A 15,475-nucleotide genomic window follows, 5' to 3' on the forward strand; every position below is an offset into this window, starting at 1 on the left:
TAACACTAAATCTATTTTTTTTTCTTCTTTTTAGTGCAGCTTTATATTAAAAAAATTACAAATTTGTCTAACATCTGAATCAAACCTGTCTCCCTTGCATACAATAAAGTCTTTCAACCACTAAAGCATGTTCTTCAATTGTGATTAACGTTAGAAATCTCATCTCTTAATCCTCACATATATGACATAAATTTATTTCACATTATTATCATTTTTTTCCTTCTTTTATTGAGTGACTCACATTCTTGATTTTGCTACCAATTAACTTTAATATATGCGTATCAATTAATGTTTGGTTGCTATTTTTTATTTTATTTGCGTATATAATAAGCTAGCTCACATTCTTAATTTTGCTATCAATTAATCTTAATCTATGCGTATCAATCAATGTTTGGTTGCTAAATTTTTTTTATTTCCGCCTATAATAAGTCAACCCACATTCTTAATTTATGTGTGTCGATCAACGTTTGGCCGCTAAAAAAAATTGTTTTGCGCCTATAATAAGCATAATTTTTGCACCGCACATGTTGGAAAAATTTACATTGGAAAATTCTTAGTTAACTAATCTTCATCGATTAAAGTAAAATTTGTTTATTATTTTTGTAATTTTTTTTATAATATTTTTTCAACCCGTTATCTAATTTTCAACCCTAATTCTTTGGGACACCTTTCATTTTTCACATTAACCTAAATAAATTTTCACTAGAAACTTCCACTATTTAATTCCATTCCAAATATTTCAAATATACAATTTCAAAATAAATTTAAAAAGATACGAATAAAACTTTCAATATAATCTATAAAAAAATATTTCGTAATATCACATAATTTCGGTTATATGAATTTTATCAAAATACTTTTATTGTTACATATTAGGGCTTATTAAACCCGTGAAATTCTAGTAATATTAAATGTGTAAACCCTACTACTGATGAAATCAAACTCCCTCCGAATATAAAATATAAAATAAAATTTGGAGAAAGCAACACAAAAAATACAAAAAAGGAAATACCTGTTCGTTCCAGTTAGGCAGGCATAGGTTTCATCAACTTCTCCTTCTCCGCCATGGCTTTCACCAATGCTTTTCTAGTTCCTTCATTCTCCCTCCACACCACCAACTTTTCCGATCCGTTCTCCATTCTTCCACCATCTTTTTCCTTCCACTTCCGCTCCTCCTCCTCCTCTTCCTCCTCCAGGACCAACAACAACAACAAGTGAGAACTAAATTGCTCTTCACCACACACACTTCCTCTTTTTTAATTAGGTTTTCGATTTTCATCTGTTTAGTAGTATAGCATATTATAACTAATGTTTTGCTGTTTCTATTTCAGTATTATTTTAATATATATGATCAAAAATTGAAATAATAGTGTCAGAATGTTGACTTCACTAGGGATTCAATTGGATCATAGTATTACTCATCATCATCTACAAATAAATTAGTACAGTAGATAAATAATACTAGTATTCATAACTTTTTTAGTTGTATTTTTACTGTATTCAATGATTTATGTTCCTATTTCTGGATGTTTGAATGGATCCTTAATTTTTTTTTTTTGTGTTTGTATAAACGCAGTCGAAATGCTCCGATAAGTAAAGTTACAAGTTTATTTCTAAGTGTCTGATCATTTAAGTTCTCAGTTGTTCTATGCATTGACTATTTTTTTATGTGGCTGCTCTATGTTATTTTGGAAGAATTTGCTTGTCAACTTTGTTCTATCCACCTTGTTAGTTCCCCTTTCTAAAATTCGCTTGCAGATTTCAAAATCACGATCCGTGTCAAGTCCCATAAGAATGTAAGTTTAAAGGAAAGTCAAGGATTGATTGGGCCGAAGTATGATTGATGATGCTATCTCTTTTTTCTTTACATTGGAATATACTAAAAAATGGTGGTTTGGTTTGTTTGAGTCGAGGTTATTTCTACTCCTTAGTCCTTACCGGGGATGACGGGTGGGGGTGGCTGGGTTAGTGGGTTCATGGCTCATTTAACTTCTCATTTGAAATTTTTAGACTTGAAACTTCTATTTAGCATTCTCGCTATGGATAGACTATTTGGAATTCAACTGGTTATTCAGTTTTTGTATGCCTTTTTACCCCTTAGTCATTCTTGCTAACTTGGAATCTCCAATCCTAGGAACCTGGCTCAGCCACTGTCATTGATCTTCATATTATTTCTACTTGTTTGTGAACATAATTGGAACTTTAATCTTCTTTAGTAGAGTCATCACAGGGTATCTATATCTCTTGTTCTTACTACTAATTGATATGTTGTGCAGGAATATTATATATGCTTCTTCGTATGACTTGAATGCAGTAGATTCAGCTTCACCGGTCAGTGATGAGCTTATAACTTTATTGTGCCTACTGCTTACATGCTTTATTTTTCTTGACCTTTCTTAGATGGTCAGCTGACAGTTGGCCACCATTTGCTCCTCCCCCTTTAGTATTTTACTTTGCCTAATATATGTCAAGGAACCATGGACTAAAGTACTATAGCCTCCCGTTTCTCACACTTTGTATCTTTCATTCTTTTGATGATATTTCCAATGTTTCCAAAGATTTCTAAACTATTTGAGATTTCAGTATGATATTCTTAAACATTGAAGATAATTATCTAGCATCTTTCAAATGGTTTTGATGCAGCGAATCTTGTTAGGATCATGATCTAGATAATGCAAGATTGCAACCAACCAACTACAATTTTAAGAATGAAAATTAAATAAGTTAAAATCTACCATGGCTTGAAGCTTGAGAATCTTTCTCAGAGTCTTCCACTTATCAATCCTTTAGCCTGTGGACACTTTGCCAGTCATAATATTATGGTGAATGGTGATGTTTTGTCAGAAAACTTTTTATGTTAGAGAGAATGCTATGTGCAAATCTGCAGCATTTCACTTATTTTCTTGTTGGAAAGTTGTCAAATACAGATGATTACTATTTTCTGGGCTAGATGCTCTACCACTTTACACTGCAGCTGATACCACACATGTGCAGCTCCTGTGTATTTTACAAGTGAATGCTGCATTATATTCACTCTGTGTATGTGTGTGTCTGAGTTTGTGCTGATCTAAGATAGTGGTTGGTGGTTGCTATAGCTGAAAAGTGTTTTGCCAAGAATCTGAGCTTTTGTTAATTATTCCTTACATGCACCCTCCGGGATGTTTAGACGGGTATGCCTTGCTTTTATGTACAATATGTTTGCAACATTTGATTGGTTAATTCTTCCTGCAGATATCCAGTAAAAATCTTGATAGTGTTCCAATGCCAATAGTTCTGATAGATCAAGACTCGGATTCTGAAGCAACAATTGTTCAGCTTAGCTTTGGTGATCGCCTTGGAGCTCTTCTTGACACGGTGATGTGGTTATTCAGAATTTAATTATGCTCAATCAATCTCTATTTCTTTTTTCAATCCAATTGAATCTCTTTAGTGTATTTTTTATGACATAACCTTGAAGTGTGATTTTGTTATTAAGTGATGTACTGATGTCATATTTTTTTTTTATGTCAATTGGTACCTAGGCTGTTCCAAGTCCTAATAACTGTGTTTTGGTGGTTGGCAGCCAAAAAAAAAAAATTGTTAAATCTTTATGACATGAATCAATGATACCAGTATCCTTTTGGGCTTTCAAACATTTAAAAGAAGTCTGAGATCCACATGATAGCCTCTTAGCTGTTAGTAGTTCCCCCCCCTACAACTGCTATATTATTACTAATTTTATTATCCCAGCAAGGATGACCTTGTGAGTGTTAGTTGTGATATTTGGGTTATGATCAATATCCAGAGGTTAAACTCTTTGTTATAATATTATCTCTTTATGAAGGTCCTAAGGTTTCTTTTATTGCTTTTTCTCAGTGCATCTTCATTTCTATTCAAACAAGCACATTTTATAGTGAAGATTTAGTGATATGCCATCTACTTGGCAAACAAGCCCCATTTCTCCTCATTTTATAAATTTCATGTGAAAATTGCATACCAGTCTTTATAGTCCACTATCGTTTATTTGGCTGTCTAGGTGATTTCATAAGTAGTATTGATTATTAATGATTGATTTTTTCTTGTTAATGTCAAGGCAGATGAAAGCATTGAAAGATTTAGGATTGGATGTTTCAAAGGGAACTGTCTCCACGGAGGGGCCAGTGAAACTAACGAAATTCTTTATTACAGAATCGTAAGTCTTGTTTGGCTTTTCCCTTCATTTTTGTTGGAATTGTTTTCTCTTAATGGCTGGAAACATAATACCAAAGTTTTTTTTCCGGCTTTATGATGTAGCATGAGGGTTATTTCATTCATTACAAAGGTATATGTGTCATTTTGTAGGTTTGACACTTAAAAATCACACACTTAGTTGCAAAATTTGGAGTCAGTGCTGTACTTATAGAAAAGATATATTAGATTCTGTGAAGAATTTTATTCTGTTTGCAAAATTCAATTTTTTTTCTTGTATTTCTTGTTGGAAACAGATGCGTTTTTTTCCGGTTGCAAAATTATTATTAAACTTTAAGTAATATGGTTACTTATTGGTTCCACACTTTTCTCTTTCATAATATTTATTGGAGCACGTTGAACATATGAAGAAATGACAATGTCACTTATTATTCATCATCTACTATATTTTCAGTTTTTCACTGCTTCATTAATACATTTAGTCTTCACAGATTTTTTGTTTCATTGATATATTGTCAGAGACACTGGGCGCAAAGTCGAAGATCCGGATATGTTAGAGAGAATTCGACTTACCATTATCAACAATTTGTTGCAGTATCATCCTGTAAGTATGCTGTATAAATACTATTCTCCGAAATTCTTATATGGTTATTTAACACGAGAAGCTTCCTTGTAAGTTGCAACTGTTATGAACATAAGTTTTCTTTGTTACTTTCAGCCAATATATGTTTTAGCTTGCCCTTAATTTTCAGTTTTTCCTGCTCATAAGTATTATATAATTTGTCCAGGAGTCTGGTGAACAACTAGCCCTGGGTGAAGTGTTTGGACTAAAGGCTCCAAATAAGAAGGTGAATAATATACTCTTTTTGTTTTTCCTTGCATTTTTTATTTCCTACACAGAATATACATTACTTTTTTTAGGGAGGCCTCTGCATCAGGTCTTTTTTCTTTATTTTAACCATCAAGATTGCAAATATTTGTAAAAATCATTTCCTAATTTACCGGCAGTCCAAAGTTTTGTGTGCTCTAATGATTTTTTAGGCCTTAAACTTTGACTTCTTATTTAACTTGTCACCTCTTCATTTTTGTTACATAGCGCCATTAGTTAGTAACAAATAGTTAGTAGACTTAGGTAGTTAGAGAGGGTTAGAGTAGGATATTTTTGTGGCCAAATTATTACTTTTGGAACTTGCCACCACATTCTGCCGACCTAAAAATTGAACCTCTGATAAGTATTTTTGCACTTAGGAGAACCTCCCTCAAACACTAACTATAAAGGGGAAAGAAGAAGAATCAAGTCACTTAAGTACTTCACCGAGTATCTCATACTACTCGATGCGGGACTTGGGCAAAGAAATTACCTGATGACTGTATATATGATGGAAATGAGGAAAATAAAATTACCACTCTTGCATTCTATATGCTTTTCTATGTTTAATCATTGCAGGACATTATTTTTGAAAGACCTGATGCATTTATTCTCGGTAATAATGTCCAAAAAATGAAAAAATAATGTCCCCACATGTAAAGGAATCAGAATAGCTTTGTACCAAAAAAAAAGAAAAAGGAATCAGAATAGCTTTATTGCTCTGTATTAATTATTTCAAAAAAGAAACTACTAAATGCTTATCAGTACTTTTTATTTTTTAGTTATTTGATTCCTTAACTCTGTACGAAGAGCACACATTAACAAAAACTCCAAAAAATGCCTGGTTCTACCAGATATTGCATGCTGCAATTTTAGTGTTAGTCTCGCAAATATCTACTTTATTATTATTGTTTTGTGCAGCTTGGTATTGAAATTGCAACTCATATTCAAGTTAAGGAAGATGGGCCCAAGAGGAGGTTTGCATCCTTATAATATGTGGAGATAATTGTTTTTTCCTCTATATTTAACTTTCTTTGGTTACAATTTTTGAGCTGTTTATTAAAGAAATTGTTTAAACCTCAAAGAATTTGCATAATTAGCAACAGCAATAGATGCTTGATGTCAGATAATCTAATGTGTTTGAATTCAATATTTTTCAGCTTGCTGTACATCGAGACAGCAGATAGGCCGGGATTGCTAGTTGAAATCATTAAAGTTATTGCCGATGTGAACATCGATGTTGAGTCGGCCGAGATTGATACAGAAGTACCTTCCTCTCTATCCTGTCTCCATCAGTCTGTCGGTTGCTATTAATCAAAGTAACTTTATATACTTTTTCTCTCTGCAGGGTTTGATTGCTAAGGATACATTTCATGTCAGTTATGGTGGGGCTGCATTAAACAGATCAATGTCTCAGGTAAACACTTTATTGGAAAGAAATGTAGATGTTGATTTGATCGGTCTTTATCAGAGTACTCGTACCCGTACCACTACAGTACCCGGTACTGGTACTTTTTTAAAACAGCCGTACCAGTGCTTCACAGCTGTAGAGTGTAGATAGTTTTCAAGATGATGATGGAATATAAATAATTTATGAATTAGAGTTAAAAAAAAAACAAAATTAAAAAAAAAGCTGCAATATAATCAGTGACCTCACAAATACTTCAGTTTTAATTCATTATAACTAATGTTGTACATTATTTATCAATACATGATACCAACACCTTGAACTCATTTTATAAACTTAGTCAAAGATCATATCTTCAATTATACATAACTTAATTAGAACAATCATACCATTTAATACTAAAAAACAATACCATTCATATTAAAACAAATCATGGTACATCAATTAATTACTCAACGACAAAGGCAACCGCAATTTGTTTTCTGTTTCAACGAGTTTCTATCTCCAGCTGCAAAATTTGTCCTGTATTAAAATTAAGCTAGCTTGTTTGTCGGACATTCATTTTGCTGAAATTAATTGATAACAATTTCAGGTTTTGGTGAACTGTCTGCGTTACTACCTTCGGATGCCAGAAACAGATATTGATAGTTACTGAGGATACCACATTTACTTGTATAATATCAAATTCAAATGTAACAGTTCTTGTACCAAATTGTAAGTGAGCTCCATATTATTATGACCTAAGAAGCATACATCTCACTTTTAAATCTGGCAGCTTCATTGCTACCAGATTATGGAATGAAAACATGTTGAAATGAATGTATCTGTCTGAATTTGAAATTATTTATGGGGGAGAATATTACAATTATACAATAGTGCTCCAAAATCTAAGAAACTATTTTATTTTATTTTTATATGAAATCTCTAAATTTTTTTACAATATTATATTAATTTAGAAAAAACTTATACAATAGTGCTCTAAAATCTAAGAAATATATCATGTTCGTGAGAATTTTTATTAATAATTTTCTTAAAATTCCAGTTCCACCATTACAGATATATTTTAATAATAAAAAACATGAAACATAAACATGCATATAAGTCTATAATAGGATTGATGAATCGGCCTTTTAATTTTCTTTTTTCTCTATCATCTCTTATCTCTTAATTTTCTGTTTTCTCTTCATCATCTCCCATTATTCTTATCACAGAGGAGCAGAGGATCCAAGTTATGGGCTGATTGATTGGGAATAATTTTCCTTATTGACCATAATTAAGTATGCTTGGAATACTCCCTAATAAAAACTTATTCATCAAATACCCTTGTTGTGCCAAATAATCCAGACACCTTGGTTATAGTTTTTTCTACAACAAACATGTAGAACTTAAGCAATACATTTTTTTTCCTCACTAGTACAATATTTATTAATTTCATAAAGTTCTTCAAATTTGCTCTTGTACACCTGTGGTGATCTTTTGACACTGTGACTCAACGTCGAATTTTTTTAAGCCATCTTCACGGTAATGTTCCTCCTTCATCAGTGAAACATACTCCACCTTTTCACCATAGCATCTTGCCATACTCAAGTAGAAAGACACAGCAAAAATAGGGACTCCGATCAAGAACCAGCTGAATTGAAGATTCACCAATGAAATAGCGCGATGAAGAGCCTTTTCATCGTTGCACCTAACCATATATTGATCCCCCTCAAGTTTCGTGAAACAACCTTTGGGTTCATAACCAGGTGTAAAAAGCATGAACCCCATGAACATAAGCCACAAACCTTGGAAGATTATGCCAACAGAACGCACAAAACATACCAAGAAGCTCATTCGAAATCCAATTCCCATAAGAGTTGTCACAAAACAAATCGAAATCAAAATTTGCAATAAATAATGATATTGTCCTTCTATCCCCATGTGATCTCTTGAGTGAAGATGAATAAGAAGAAATTGTTGAGCAAATGCTATGGCTGCAAGCAAATGGCTAAGTTCATTTTGAATTATAGTACTTGTTGAAAATCTATCAAGAACTACGGAAAAAGTAGCATAGATTAAGAACGACGAAGCCATGGAAGAGTGTTCAAAGTTGTGGAGATGGTTGGAGGGAATGGTTCCATCATGAGGGTCAAATGGTTGGTGATGAAGAGGAGCAATGAAGAGTTCCATTGCTATGAAGATTGTGCAACATGCCATGATGAAATGAAGCTCCAAGTATCTACTTATTTTGGTAGGAAACCACATGGTTGATGTGTGGGACTTGAAAGAAGAACAAAGAAAGTGGAGTTTGGTGTTGTTGAAGAGGTGCCACAAACCAATTACAAAGAAACCAAACCCCAAAAATTCATGTCCCTCCATAGTGCCTAACTATTTGATAAACACAACACAAAAGGGGGAAAAAATATTATTTAGCTAATGAGTTATGTTCTTGTTCACCAATGGTAATAATAAGCAAACTCTAAAAGGAATTAATGTGGTACAATATATAAACTTTGTTATTCAAAACCAAATACGAAGTTTTATAGAGCTAGCTCTTTGTGTACCTCTAGATATTATGAGGGAATATAATGGAGATGAAGTTGGTTGGGGTGAGGGTATATATGGTATTATAAATACAAATGTCCGTATATGAGAGACAACCACATGGGACAAGGCAAGAAAATTCCTTCCACAAGGGGAAAGGTTGTTGTGGTCCGTCTCACACAAGGTACAAGGTTTGAGATTTTACGTTAAGGAACAATAGATCAAATTTGAGTTAGAAGGTGCTTTTATGTTAAGGAAATTTCATGCCATTGGACATATATGATATATATACACATTAGATCAAAGTTGAGTTAGAAGGTGTTTTATTTTATGGGCAATAAATCTTTATAGGATGCACTCAAATTTTGGTAACCACGTATTATATTATTTGTTGCGAAAGCACACATTTTATTACAAGCAAAATCGCGCATTTAATTACTAATTTATTTATTAGTCTCGAGGACTGTTTTTGCTATTATTTTTACGCTTTTTTTTTGTTTTGCTACCGCGTGATATATTTAGAATCAATTCTGACTGTTGATAAGAATGTCGATTAGTGAATACTGACCGTTGATTAAAATCGCTTCTTTTTTGTTTTGCTATGTACAGGTCATCGATCCGCGTGATATATTTAGAATCAATTCTGACTGTTGATAAGAATGTCGATTAATGAATACTGACCGTTGATTAAAATCGCTTCTTTTTTGTTTTGCTATGTACAGGTCATCGATCCGCGTGATATATTTAGAATCAATTCTGACTATTGATAAGAATGTTGATTAGTGAATACTGACCGTTGATTAAAATCGCTTCTTTTTTGTTTTGCTATGTACAGGTCATCGATCCGCGTGATATATTTAGAATCAATTCTGACTGTTGATAAGAATGTCGATTAGTGAATACTGACCGTTGATTAAAAACATTGGTAACTTTGATAGCATTATTCGGTGCAAATTTAAGCAATACATTTTTTTTTTTTTTTGAAATGAAATTTAAACAATACATTATTTAATATTTATATAGTTTTGCTCTTGCATACTTGTGTTGATATTTGACATTATGATTCAACATTGAAATTTTTTAAGCCATCTTCAAGGTGATGTTCCTCCTTCATCAGTGAAACATATCCCACCTTTTCACCATAGCATGTTGCCATAATCAAGTAGAAAGACACAGCAAATATAGGGACTCCGATCAAGAACCAGCTGAATTGAAGATTCACCAATGCAACAGCGCGATGAATAGCCTTTTCATCATTGCACCTAACCACATATTGACCCTCCTTAAGTTTCATGAAACAACCTTTGGGTTCATAACCAGGTGTATAAAGCATGAGCCCCATAAACATAAGCCACAAACCTTGGAAGATTATGCAAACAGAACGCACAAAAGATACCAAGAAGCTCATTGGAAATCCAATTCCCATAAGGGTTGTCACAAAACAAATCATAATCAAAATTTGCAATAAATAATGGTATTGTCCTTCTATCCCCACGTGGTTTCTTGAATGAAAATGAATAAGAAGATATTGTTGTGCAAATGCTATGGCTGCAAGCAAATGGCTAAGTTCATTTTCAACTATAGTACTTGTTGAAAATCTATCAAGAACTATGGTAAAAGTAGCAAAGATTAAGAAAGACAAAGCCATGGAAGAGTGTTCAAAGTTGTGGAGATGGTTGGAGGGAATGGTTCCATCTTGAGGGTCAAATGGATGGTGATGACGAGGAGAAATAAAGAGTTCCATGGCTATGAAAAGTGTGCAACATGCCATGATGAAATGAAGCTCCAAGTATCTACTTATTTTTGTAGGAAACCACATGGTTGATGTGTATGACTTGAAAGAAGAACAAAGAAAATGGAGTTTGGTGTTATTGAAAAGGTGCCATAAACCAATTACAAAGAAACCAAACCCCAAAAATTCATGTCCCTCCATAGTGCCTAACTATTTGATATACACAACACAATAGGAAAACAAATATTATTAAGTTAGCCAATAATGTACTTGTTCACTAATGGTAACAATTAATAAGCAAACCTCAAAGGAAATTAATGTGGTACGATATATAAATTTTGTTGTTCAAAACCAAATACGATGTTTTATAGAGCTAGCTCTTTGGTTGAAGTGAGGATGTATATGGTATTATATAATACAAGTGTCTGTGTATGAGAGACCACCACATGGAACAAGGGTTGTTGTGGCGCGTCTCACAGAAGGTGCAAAGGTTTGAGATTTTACGCTAAAGGAACAACAGAGTTGTACATACGACACATGTTTTATTATTGGCAATATAAATCTATATAGGATGCACTCAAATTTTGGTAACCTGTTAGGATTATTAAGATAAGATAAGAAAATAATGTGTTAATTAGTTTATTCTAAAAGGGTATTTTAGGTATATACCTAACTAATAAAATATACTTAAAATATCCTTAAAGAACACATTTCGATTTAATTACAATTAGTGTGCAATTAACGCAGACAGAATTATAAACATTGAACTGTTTTGAAAGAACAAATTTCATTATAAGCAAAATTGTGCATTTAACACATACAAAAATAGAAACAGTGAATTGTAGTGAAAGAACACGTTTCATTACAAGAGAAACATTGAACTATTGTGAAATAACACATTTTATTACGGGAAAAATCGCACATTTAACATAGTCACAAAATCACAAACATTTAACGCAGATCAAAAACATTGAAAGAACACATTATAATACAAGCAACACACATTTGATGCAAACACAGAATAAAAAACAATGATGGAACACATTATATTACAAGCGAAAACATGCATTCAATCAACACAATCACGAGATCATAAACGATGGCAGGACAAATTATTGATAAACATCCTAACAAAGATAGAAAGATAATTTGATTTCAATCAAAGATCTGATCTCATGATTCCGCGGATATGTTTAGTACTATATTATAAAAATTTCTCTTGTAAAATTTATTTTATTTTTTTTAACGAAGGATGAATTAAATCTCTCTTGAGCATAAACATTTATTTTACGTTTAAAAAATTCTAAATTTTTGTCGGAGAGGTTCTTTTAATATTATAAATATCAATACAAAAAGTATTTAATTGATATGCACCGACGGTGTAAAATAATTTTACACGGTCAACCAATATCAATCATGTTTTCCGCCACATCACCCCACTTCACCCCACTTTCTTGACATGACATGACAAAATGATGATTATTTATTGAACGATCGTGTAAAACTATTTTACACCGTCAGTGCATCTCAATTAAACTCATACAAAAAATCTTTCAAAAATTTAAAAATGCACAAAAGTTTGATTAAAAGAAGAGTTTAAAGACTACACACCGTCAGTGTAAATTAATTTTACACTGACAAATCAATAAGAATGAAGTATTCTTCCACATCATATTGGTTGATGGTGTAAAATTATTTTACACTATCGGTGCATATACTTTTTTCTCTTAAAAAAATGACCAAAACTTATCAATATTTTGGGGACCAATAAGTTCCTAAAAATTAGGAGGATCATTGCCGGCCGCCATGCAACACTGATGATTGCATAGCAATGTGGTGTGTGGTTAACAAGCAATTGTTTCGAAAACCGTTTAAAGAAGAAATTCATGGATCATGATTGATTGGAATGGTGGCTGGCAGTTAAAAATTAACAATGGCATGGTTCATTTGTAATGATACTTCATTCGATTCTATATATAATACAAAATTTGTTTTTTAAATTTATTGTAAAGTTGATGTATCTAAACAACATTGTAACCTAAATATATCAATTTTAAGATAAATCTAAAAAGTAATCTTATTCTTATAAATAGAACCAGTCAACCAAAGGGAATAGATGCATACCGGAGTGACATTGGGTGGGGATTTGGCAGAGTTAGGAATTTTTTTCTTTTTCCATGTCAATTAATAAGCATAAGCAATAGTTATTTATCACGTGTGTATTGTCACGTCATCGTTTTATTTAAATACAAATTTAATACTGCTACAAACAAAAAGAATAAATGTGCGAACAAATTCACATTATCCAGATTATTAGTATAAAATGACATACTCATGCTTATAAATAATGTGATAAAATTAAAGTAATTGGAATACATATGCCATCAAATCATCGTTGACGAACTTCACTGTGTGAATCAGTAGTTAAGAAGTTCATTTACCAATTCAATCAAACGAACATCACAACACACAAGACGAAAAATCAAATAAACACCGCACCAAGACGAAAAACTAAACAAAGACCACACCAAGATGGTAAATCAAACAAACCACTTGCACTACAAAAAAACACATGAAAATCCTAATCTATGCGAAAACCACTTGCTTATATTAAAGTTGATATTTGAGACATTATGATTCAACATCGAAACTTTTTAAACCATCCTCTCTGTAATGGTCTTCCTTCATCAGTGAAACATACTCCACTTTTTCACCATAGAATCTTGCCATGATCAAGTAGAAAGACACAGCAAAACCAGGGACACCAATCAAGAACCAGCTGAATTGAAGATTCACCAATGAAACAGCACGATGAAGAGCCTTTTCATCACTGCACCTAACCACATATTGATCCTCCTCACGTTTCCTGCCACAAACCTTGAAAGATTATGCAAACAGAACGCACAAAAGATACCAAAAAGCTCATTGGAAATCCAATTCCCATAAGGGTTGTCACAAAACAAATCATAATCAAAATTTGCAATAAATAATGGTATTGTCCTTCTATCCCCACGTGGTCTCTTGAATGAAAATGAATAAGAAGATATTGTTGTGCAAATGCTATGGCTGCAAGCAAATGGCTAAGTTCATTATGAATTTTAGTACTTGTTGAAAATCTATCAAGAACTATGGCAAAAGTAGCATAGATTAAGAAAGATAAAGCCATGGAAGTGTGTTCAAAGTTGTGGAGATAGTTGGATTGAATGGTTCCATCATGAGGGTCAAATGGGTGTTGATGATTAGGAGTCATAAAGAGTTCCATGGCTATGAAGATTATGCCACTTGCCATGATTAAAATAAGCTCCAAGTATCTAGTTGTTTTGGCAGGAAACCATATAGTTGATGTGTAGGACTTGAAAGAAGAACAAAGAAAGTGGAGTTTGGTGTTATTGAAGAGGTGCCATAAACCAATTGCAAAGTAACCAAACCCCAAAAGTTTATGTCTCTCCATAGTGCCTAACAAGGGAATTAATGTGGTAGTGATAAAAACTTGTTCTCAAAGAAATTAATTTATCACTCTAAAGTTCAAAACCAAATAAAGCTTTCATAGAGCTATAGCTCTCTGTGTATCTAGATATTGTGAGGGATAATCATAGATTATAAATAATGGTCATGGAGATGAAGTTGTGATTGAGGTTTGAGGATATATATAATATAACATGTGACATTTATGACTTATTTTATGTTTCAATTATTCTCCTACCCCATGACACATTCTCATATATACTTGATCCCTCTCATTCTTTGTTTTTACTTGTTAATTAATGTGACAGCAAGATATCATTACCAATTTGCTAGAACTATTTTAACATGCACATATCAACATTTGATAATATCAATATTGTGTTGGTATATTTTCTAGATATTTTATAGTATACAATCAATTGTGAGTTTTGATTTTTTGATAATGCATAAGTTCTATATTTATGATCAATAATAAAGAAATTTCTCAACACATAATTTTGATTTTTATAGAACACATTGTAAGTCCAACAATTAAGAACTTTGATGGACGAAACCTTATTTTTTTAGATTGGGAGACTAGGTCATGTTTGTCACCACTCACCATCATCATAAAATATGTTTGTTTGAGGTTTATCCAATTAAACACTTCTCCTGAAACATATGATGAAATAAATAAAGGCTTTGCTACTTCTAGGCAATTCTTATAATGATTGACTCCAACAACTTGCAACTATTTGTCCCATAAGATGCTCCAAAATTATAGGTTGAATTTTTATATAAAAATCAAGTAACCTACCTATTTTGGAGAATGGCAGCACGTTATTGAAATCGTGACCGATGTTTATCTTCACTAAAAATCTGTACACGGATGATCGATGAAACTGGGCGAAGTCTTTGTTCCTTAATTACTGTTTCCAAAATCCAAAATCTCTATTCCCCAAAAAAAAAAAAATCCAAAATCTCTAAGTTGACACCATAAAGATTTCTGGTTTTCACCACCGGTACTCGACCATTAGACCGTCTAATTTTTAGTTTTCACCGTTAGTATTTGACCACTAGACCGTCTAATTTAGTTTGGAGGTCCCTATAAAGATTTTATGATGCTTTTAAATTATCAAAGATCATTGACTATGTTTATAAGGATAAATATCACTCTTTTGAGGTTAGTTTAGTCATAGTTTAATAGTGTCCGGGATTCGAACTCAGCTCCTGCATAATATATGCGATGTTCCTACCAACTGAGTTAAGCTCACATGAATTATTATATAATTGCATATGAGGAGCCGGAGATAAATAGTTGAATTTCCTCTTG

At 32.6% G+C, this 15,475-nt stretch overlaps 3 protein-coding genes and 1 pseudogene across 4 annotated transcripts; 1 reads left to right on the forward strand and 3 right to left on the reverse strand.

Moving 5' to 3' along the window:
• Nucleotides 1-953: 953 nt before the first annotated feature.
• On the forward strand, nucleotides 954-7,313 carry LOC123922322 (ACT domain-containing protein ACR12). 2 transcript variants are annotated; one of them, XM_045975056.1, is made up of 10 exons: nucleotides 954-1,214; nucleotides 2,277-2,331; nucleotides 3,232-3,354; nucleotides 4,077-4,171; nucleotides 4,687-4,771; nucleotides 4,956-5,015; nucleotides 5,957-6,012; nucleotides 6,196-6,301; nucleotides 6,384-6,452; nucleotides 7,036-7,313. In XM_045975056.1, exons 1-10 carry the CDS (start codon nucleotides 1,066-1,068, stop codon nucleotides 7,096-7,098), a joined length of 861 nt encoding a protein of 286 aa, XP_045831012.1. In that variant the 5' UTR covers nucleotides 954-1,065; the 3' UTR covers nucleotides 7,099-7,313. The 2 variants fall into 2 exon arrangements, with proteins under 2 accessions (XP_045831012.1, XP_045831006.1); XM_045975050.1 differs by having other exon boundaries at nucleotides 980-1,214; nucleotides 2,274-2,331.
• A 367-nt stretch (nucleotides 7,314-7,680) lies between these two features.
• Nucleotides 7,681-9,023, reverse strand: LOC123922334 (transmembrane protein 45B-like). The gene has a single exon (XM_045975062.1). The coding sequence runs from the start codon at nucleotides 8,799-8,801 to the stop codon at nucleotides 7,887-7,889; it is 915 nt and encodes a 304-aa protein (XP_045831018.1). The 5' UTR covers nucleotides 8,802-9,023; the 3' UTR covers nucleotides 7,681-7,886.
• Nucleotides 9,024-9,822: 799 nt separating this feature from the next.
• LOC123883585 lies at nucleotides 9,823-11,075 on the reverse strand. The gene has a single exon (XM_045932436.1). The coding sequence runs from the start codon at nucleotides 10,897-10,899 to the stop codon at nucleotides 10,024-10,026; it is 876 nt and encodes a 291-aa protein (XP_045788392.1). The 5' UTR covers nucleotides 10,900-11,075; the 3' UTR covers nucleotides 9,823-10,023.
• Nucleotides 11,076-13,041: 1,966 nt separating this feature from the next.
• On the reverse strand, nucleotides 13,042-14,201 carry LOC123902298 (annotated as a pseudogene).
• Between the last annotated feature and the right edge of the window lie 1,274 nt (nucleotides 14,202-15,475).

This window comes from Trifolium pratense, linkage group LG1 (genome assembly GCF_020283565.1).
Source record: "Trifolium pratense cultivar HEN17-A07 linkage group LG1, ARS_RC_1.1, whole genome shotgun sequence".
Classification (NCBI taxonomy): domain Eukaryota; kingdom Viridiplantae; phylum Streptophyta; class Magnoliopsida; order Fabales; family Fabaceae; genus Trifolium; species Trifolium pratense.

Bases quoted from the DNA above. Each gene is read 5' to 3' on its own strand.
- LOC123922322 (XM_045975050.1), top strand. From the start codon at position 1,066: ATGGCTTTCACCAATGCTTTTCTAGTTCCTTCATTCTCCCTCCACACC. The intron at 2,332-3,231 runs GTCAGTGATGAG...TTCTTCCTGCAG, and splicing joins CAGTAGATTCAGCTTCACCG to ATATCCAGTAAAAATCTTGA. The intron at 3,355-4,076 runs GTGATGTGGTTA...ATGTCAAGGCAG, and splicing joins TTGGAGCTCTTCTTGACACG to ATGAAAGCATTGAAAGATTT.
- LOC123922334 (XM_045975062.1), bottom strand. From the start codon at position 8,801: ATGGAGGGACATGAATTTTTGGGGTTTGGTTTCTTTGTAATTGGTTTG.
- LOC123883585 (XM_045932436.1), bottom strand. From the start codon at position 10,899: ATGGAGGGACATGAATTTTTGGGGTTTGGTTTCTTTGTAATTGGTTTA.